The sequence below is a fragment of the Euphorbia lathyris genome, chromosome 5 (assembly GCF_963576675.1).
Source record: "Euphorbia lathyris chromosome 5, ddEupLath1.1, whole genome shotgun sequence".
Classification (NCBI taxonomy): domain Eukaryota; kingdom Viridiplantae; phylum Streptophyta; class Magnoliopsida; order Malpighiales; family Euphorbiaceae; genus Euphorbia; species Euphorbia lathyris.
The window spans coordinates 20,899,122-20,907,281 of NC_088914.1; the positions used below are offsets into that span (position 1 = coordinate 20,899,122).

The 8,160-nt window shown below is 36.7% G+C and overlaps 1 protein-coding gene across 1 annotated transcript; it reads left to right on the forward strand.

Annotated features, from left to right (window-relative positions):
* Positions 1-2,324: 2,324 nt before the first annotated feature.
* LOC136229497 (putative potassium transporter 12) lies at positions 2,325-7,095 on the forward strand. Its single transcript, XM_066018333.1, has 8 exons — positions 2,325-2,954; positions 3,695-3,923; positions 4,025-4,273; positions 4,417-4,467; positions 4,868-5,128; positions 5,294-5,461; positions 5,570-5,824; positions 5,912-7,095. Exons 1-8 carry the CDS (start codon positions 2,691-2,693, stop codon positions 6,937-6,939), a joined length of 2,505 nt encoding a protein of 834 aa, XP_065874405.1. The 5' UTR covers positions 2,325-2,690; the 3' UTR covers positions 6,940-7,095.
* Positions 7,096-8,160: the final 1,065 nt, after the last annotated feature.

Here is an 8,160-nt window from a genome sequence, read left to right on the forward strand (position 1 = left end):
TAGAGGGAGGTTGGTTTAGTAGCATCTCATTGTTTGTTCGTAATTGATTCAATGTCTTTAATCTCAATTCAAAAAAGAAAGATACGTTTTATTTAATCTATTCATTATCATGCATGCTAAATTAAATGGGATTTAGCAAGTTTTTTTTTTGTTTTCCACTACGATTCGTCGGGATAATCCCAACATAGTGAACATATACACATTCATAATGATATATGCTGATGCACGTGAATCCACAACCAAGACTCGTTTTTAGTGCTATAAGTTTGCTTACTAGCACAATTGAAGTTTTATCTGACTGCATAAGTACATGCAAAAGCAACAAAATTAGTCTTATCATTTTGTATCATTTTTCCTTGCCCCTTAAGAAACTTTTGAACTTCCTTATGTACCAACATTCGCATTTTGTAATCTCAATATGCCTCAGAATCTATACAATCCAAGGGTACATGTAATTCACTAGTTAAATTGGCATGAGTGTGTTTCCTATAACTCTTTTGCCCTAAAACCATTCGGGATGTCCATGCAACTTAAAAACTCAAATTTCTCACGACCATCCTTCTTACAATCCGTACAAAACTAATTTTCCTTATTTTTAACAGTAAACTTTCTAAACACGTTCTTTTTATAACTTCTGTCTGCATCAACATTTGCATTTTCTAATCTCCTCCTTCTTTCTCAGAATCTATACCATCTAAGGATTGTTTATAATTCAATAGCTAATTTTAGCAGTTGTGTTTCCTGTAACTCTTCTGCCCTTAAACCATTTTGGATACCCATGTAAATGGAAACACTCAATGTTCTCATAACCATCCTTTTTACAATATGTACAAAACTCATCTTCCTTATTTGTTATAGCAAACTTGCCAATCACATTTGTTCTATTCACAGTCATCCTTCCATCACTCTACTTATAATCAATGGAAGCATTGTTAGCCATTATCTTCCCATCATTATATTTGTAGTTATTGGAAATAACATTCATGAAATCGTCGTGAACAATAACTGCCACATCTTTTTGAGTTTTAATGCATAAAAACATTGAATATGCCTCATTAACATTTCGAAAAGTATCCATAGTCAAAATCTGATCCCTAATATGATCAAAGTTTATGATTTAATCTAGATAAAAACTGTATTATTTTCTCTTCTTGACAAATTTCTTGCTCCAAAGCCCATGATTCACCACATTTGCAAGATGTTATCAATTTTAATAACAACACGCTTATCTTATAAAACTTTTATTTTGTTGAAATAACCCATCACAGTTAAACTTCCTTACATAAGCTCACTAATTTCCTTTTGCAAAAGAAATATTATGAGTTTGATACTTTCTTCATATCTCTGTTCCATTTCTTTCCAAAGATCTCTCGAAGTAGGAGTAAACAAAAATACATCAACTAAGTTTTTGGTGAGTGAGTTTGTGATCCACGAGAAATCTAAACTATATGCTTCCATCCACTATTCATATTCCACTGAATTAACATCTTTCAGCACATCAACTTTCAAAATAAAATTTGTTTTATCCTTTGCCTTAAGTGTTAGTGATATCACATCAAATAATGGGGCCGAATGTAGACAGACACGTGACCAATATAGATACAAAAAGTATAACCGTCAAGGACACGTGTCCCAATCACAAGAGCGGACTTGAAATATACGCTCATAACCCTAGAATATGTCGTTACTTATGGAAATGGGAGACAAACGTAAACATGCATAAACACGTGGACCAATAAAAACATTGTCACATGTCCACTTACTCAGTTGTAGGTTCACTTACACTCAGTGACTTAAGTATCAGAGAAGGGACGACGTATTCCCGCCCCTCTCTGACGCTATCATTTCTGGCATTTTTTTTTCTGACTAGGGGCTGAAAGATCTGAGTGTTCAATTTAAGATTTCTTACTTTAATTTTATGAAAAATTTACTAATTAAACTATACCTAATTAGGGTTTCTAGTAATAACCTTTTTTTTTTAAATTTTTATGAAACCAAATGACAATTTGACTATTTATTATATTTTTTATTTTTGCTTTATCCACTTCTATTATTTCAACAATCAACCTTTTGCGGATTCAACTATTGAATCATGAAATACACATTGAAACTTTTAGCTGCCAACTTGTAAAAAAAAAGTATCAAGAATGTAGCTTTTATCAAAAGCTGCGATGGATTAAATTTATGTTACCTTCAAAACTGCTTCAATAATTCATATTTTTTTTCAAAAATCAAAATGATGAAACAAAAGCACATTACATTATACATGTATAGGATGAGGCCAGGGAGACAGGATAGTAGCGATTGGCTGAAAAAACGGCCAAAAAGCCAATCAATTTACAGATTAAAAGAATACCCATAATTCAAAGTTAGCATCTTTTCTCCAACTTCTATTAATAAAGCTCTCATCTTTGGCCTCTTCAGAATCAGATGGATGATTGATTTTGTCGCTATGCTTACATGGTGTTTTCATTTTTTATCTTTACTTTGGGCTTATTCTCTTCTTTACCCATCATACATTACCATTTCCAATGGGATCCGGATGATTATTATTGTACCAACAATTCAACAATTCATATCCAAGGAAAGGAAAGTTAAGTCTCTGTAACTTCTCTATTACCCACGTTGTCGTTTAATAGGAGTTTAAATACTCCAGTCTTGGGGGAGGAGGAGTGAGGTTTTGCAGAAAGATGGAAGATCGGATTGAGGAGAGCAGTGTGAGGTTGCTCGGAAGTACTAGCAGTGGTGGTGGTGGTGGTGGAGGAGGTGAATCTAGATGGGTGGATGGAAGTGAAGTGGATTCAGAGTCACCTCCATGGTCTTTGCTTGAAGAGAATGAAAGTAGAGAAGGGTATGGATCTATTAGGAGGAGGCTTGTCAAGAAGCCCAAAAGAGCTGATTCTTTTGATGTTGAAGCCATGGAAATTGCTGGTTCTCCTGACCATCACTCAAAGGTACTATCTTTTCATATTGAACACATCCAATCATTTCCATTTCTTTTGGTTTAAGAACTGATTTGTCACTTAATATAGTGAAACCACCATATTATACTTTTGGGCTTAGTTCTTTGTGATGCTATTAGGTCTTGTTAGGTCAAAAGATCTAGACTTGAATCCTGCAAACCCCTTTGTTAGTTAAATTTCAGTACATTATTAGAGTGGTCCTTTTTAGGCTATTGTTTAAATGGTACCAGAGACATGGTTCATTGTTGGGGCTACCGCTGATATTAGCTTCGGGCACCAAATGAATTGGGCAAGAGGGGGCGTGTTAAACATCCCACATTGCTAAACGAGGAAGCTATATGGCTCCTTAAATATGTGAGGCAATCCTCACCCTTTAAGGTACCTTTTGGGGTGAGTTAGGCCATTGTTTACAGTCCTGTGCATCTACATGCTTCACGCTCGAGCTCGAGGACATTTGCTAGTAGGATGATGTGTTAGGGACTATGTTGCATGTACACTCCTCTTTAGTAGCATTTTTGTGTTTTGTCTTCGTGTCTGTGTCCTTATCAGTTTCTGTTTGAAGGCTATGTTTTAGAAATAAAGTTACTAATCGCCTTAAATTTATGAGTTGAGTGGTTCTTTGACAATTTTATGCATCTATTTCATCTACTAATTGAGTATTTGATATCATTGTGTGTGATTTAAGTGTACATACAAGCATGCTAAGCTATATTATTACTTGAATGCACCAGGATCTCTCCACTTGGAGCAATATTGCGTTGGCCTTTCAAACGCTTGGTGTGGTGTATGGTGATATGGGAACAAGCCCCTTATATGTCTTTGCTGATGTGTTTAGTAAGGTTAACATTGAATCCGAAGTTGATATCTTGGGGGCTTTATCGTTAGTCATGTACACAATTGCTCTTGTTCCTTTAGCGAAATATGTTTTCGTAGTACTTAAAGCAAATGATAATGGGGAAGGTAAAGATATCTCCTTTTAGTTAATCATTTTCAGGCTTTGATCCTAGTAGTTCCATAGAGTAACCATGGAGACAAGTTAATGTATCGAATTCTGATTGTAGGAGGAACATTTGCTCTGTACTCACTGATTTCCAGATATGCAAATGTCAGTATGCTGCCAAATCGTCAGCAAGCTGATGAACATATCTCGAGTTTTAAGCTCAAATTGCCAACTCCTGAGTTAGAGAGAGCTTTAAAAATAAAAGACTCTCTGGAGAAGAAGTCATACTTGAAAACTGCTCTCTTGCTATTGGTTCTCATGGGAACTTCCATGGTCATAGGAGATGGGATTCTAACCCCTGCAATATCAGGTACATAATTGCATAATAGGCATCTTAAGCTAAGAGTAAAAACTAAATTCAACTAAAACGTTCGGACATGCTACGATCATAATATTATTCTGCTAACAATTATGACATAATTGGCTTTTGTTCTTCATACTTCTATGTTGCAGTGATGTCTGCTATGAGTGGTCTGCAGGGTGAAATATCTGGATTTGGCACAAGTAGGTACCCTTCTTTTTACTCCGGCTCCTTTGTTTATATGCATGAACACTTTATTTCAATGCAGAGTTCTGTAGAAAAAGAAATAAAGCATAGTATTATCCGTAGAAGGAAATGTTCGTGGCTATTTTGTAAGTTCAGAAGGCTCTGAGCTAAAGGATAGCTGTTTATGTATAAATCTGATGCTCTTTAGCAGTTGTCAGAGCATTCTTTTAAATGTGAATTCTCGCAATATCCTCAATAAGCAAATTAGTCCTTCAAATGTGAATTGTTTGCAGGTGCACTAGTCTCGGAGTAGTTTATAATAGTTACCAAAACCAAAACCAAAGTAATCATCGTGTAGATAACATTGTAAAACCGAGTAGTTTGATACTTGTGGGTATAAATGTGAATTGTTTGCAGGTGCACTAGTTATTGTCTCTATCGTTGTTCTGGTGGCTTTGTTCAGCATACAGTGTTTTGGTACTGGCAAAGTGGGTTTCTTGTTCGCTCCTGTACTTGCTTTGTGGTTCTTCTCTCTGGCTTCTATTGGATTGTACAATCTTGTAACACATGATATTAGCGTCCTGAGGGCATTCAATCCCGCTTATATCTATTTCTTCTTCAAGAAGAACAGTACTGATGCATGGTCCGCTCTTGGTGGTTGTGTTCTGTGCATTACAGGTACCTTATAACTGTAGTCCTGAGAACTTCAAGTAGATTTTCTGCATTAGCTTATATATTTTCATCATTCCTTGAGCTCCATTGTATATTGATGTCTTGGGGGTTGCGTATAGTATGGTAGAAAATGTACTGGTTTAATGACATCCTCCTTATCGGTCATTGCAGGAGCAGAAGCAATGTTTGCTGATCTTGGGCATTTCAATGTGAAAGCCATACAGATTGCCTTCTCTTGTGTAGTATTTCCGTGTCTTCTCCTAGCTTACATGGGGCAGGCTTCATATTTAATGAAATACCCTGAATCTTCAAGCAAAATATTCTATGCTTCTGTGCCAGGTGATGTTTTCTTCGTAGCATATGTCCGAGAAATCAAAATCTATAACATCATTCTTATATTTGGAGCTCATTTATACGCTTCCAATTCCCGAATCTTATGAAAATCAGGTAGTCTTTTCTGGCCGATCTTCGTCATAGCTACCATTGCTGCAATGATCGCCAGCCAAGCTATGATTTCTGCTACATTTTCATGTGTGAAGCAGTCTATGGCTCTTGGATGCTTCCCGAGGCTTAAGATAGTTCACACATCAAGGAAGCGGATGGGTCAAATTTACATTCCTGTGATCAATTATTTCTTAATGATTATGTGCATAGTTGTGGTTTCAATCTTTCAAAGCACCACTGATATTGCCAATGCATACGGTTAAGTATCTTCTTCATCCATCCTGGAAAGTCTCGTTTTTTATGCATTTAGAAACTAACATTTCGAGTTCCAAACTTTTCTTGCAGGTATAGCCGAGGTTGGGGTGATGATTGTGAGCACAACGTTAGTGACTCTTGTTATGCTTTTAATTTGGCAGACCAATCTTTTCCTGGCATTATTGTTTCCGCTCATTTTCGGGACAGTAGAACTTGTGTACCTATCTGCTGTCCTATCGAAAATCAGAGAAGGCGGATGGCTCCCGCTCGTATTTGCTAGTTGGTTCCTCTGTGTTATGTACATTTGGAACTATGGGAGTGTATTAAAATACCAAAGTGAAGTAAGGGAGAAGATTTCCATGGACTTCATGCATGATCTTGGCTCCACTCTGGGGACTGTTAGAGTTCCTGGAATCGGATTGCTATACAACGAGCTTGTCCACGGTGTTCCCTCGATCTTCGGACAGTTCTTACTGAGTCTTCCCGCGATTCACTCTACAATAGTATTTGTTTGTATCAAGTATGTACCTGTTCCAGTAGTTCCTCAAGAGGAAAGATTTCTTTTCCGAAGAGTTTGCCCGAAAGACTACCATATGTTCCGGTGCGTTGCCAGATACGGTTACAAAGACATTCGGAAAGAAGATCACCACGCGTTCGAGCAACTCTTGGTTGAAAGCCTCGAGAAGTTTTTACGAAGAGAGGCACAAGATTTAGCATTGGAGAGCAATCTGAATGAGTTGGACTTGGATAGTGTATCAGTGCAGTCAAGGGATTCTGATGAGCTAAGGATACCGTTGATGCATGATCAGAAGGTAGCAGAAGGCGGAACTTCTGTTTCGGAAGAAACTTCGTTAGCGTTGCCATCGAGTGTAATGGCAGGGGATGAAGATCCAAGTCTAGAATATGAACTTGCAGCACTTAAAGAAGCAAGAGATTCAGGATTTACTTATTTGCTTGCTCATGGGGACGTACGAGCAAAGAAGAACTCGTTTTTCGTGAAGAAGCTCGTTGTTAACTACTTCTACGCGTTCTTGAGGAAGAATTGCAGAGGGGGAGCTGCAACAATGAGAGTTCCTCATATGAATATCTTGCAAGTTAGAATGTCATATATGGTGTAATAATGTTATATGCTTGAAATGCAACTTGTTGCTACATTGCTTTTTAATGGAATCCTTTTTTGATGGATTCCTCATTCATACATCATTTTCTTCAAAACCAAATTGTACACTTAGGTACTATGTTATTCCTGTTATGCAAATATGTTTTTTTTTTTTTTTTTTTGAAGTGAAGATTGATAATTACTAGCAGAATCTCTTGAAGAATGTTCATTATGCTACAGTTTTGGACCATGATGTAACATGTTTGTACATTAGAGTAAGGGTAAATTATACCAATGGTACCTGAACTTTACCTAGTTCGCTTTGGTACCTAGATTTCATTTTGTCCCAAAAATATACCTGAAGTAATGATACAACAAACAACAACAACAAAGCCTTAGTCCCGAAATGATTCGGGGTCGGCTAACATGAACCATCATATAAAACCGTGAAAATCAAGTCGTGTCAGCGACACAGATTCGCTCCCTCCACTCCGTCCTATCCACTACCATATTTTCCTCAATTCCCAATAAACTCATATCACTCTCGATCACCCTCCTCCAAGTTTGCTTAGGTCTTCCCCTACCCCTCACCACTACATCCCTTTGCCACTCTTCGGTTCTCCTAACCGGCGCATCAAGCGCTCTACGTCTCACATGGCCAAACCACCTGAAGTAATGATGATTGGACAATTTAATATATTTTACTCCATCCGGTCCACAATAGAAGTCTTTCTAGAGAGTTTTTTTTGTTCCACAATACATGATATTTTGCTTAAATCTATGCACATTAATTAACTTTTATCAAATATACCCTTATTTAAGTTGACTTTTTGTCTTGGGAATAGATAAAGTTACTAGTGGATGCAATTATTACAAGGGTAACGAAGTCTTTTACTTAAAATTAATTGCATTTCTTAATTAGTGTGCATTAACCTTAAAAGACTTCTATTGTGGACCGGAGGGAGTACCAGTTAATGACCGGTCAACGCGAGTTTCGTGAATTATAGTAAAATTCAGGTATCATTGGTGTAATTTACTCTTTAGAGTAATGAGATAAGGGTCAAAAGTACTTTTTGTGTATTAGGAAAGTGTAATTATACTCTTAACGTTTTGTGATGTAAATTTATACAGATTTTTGTTTGGTAATTTTTGTTGGTCTTTACGGAAAAGATAAAATTGAACTAAAGCAACACAATTCTTTGAAAATGTTAATTATAAGGTTCGTGTTGTGTTCATGTCA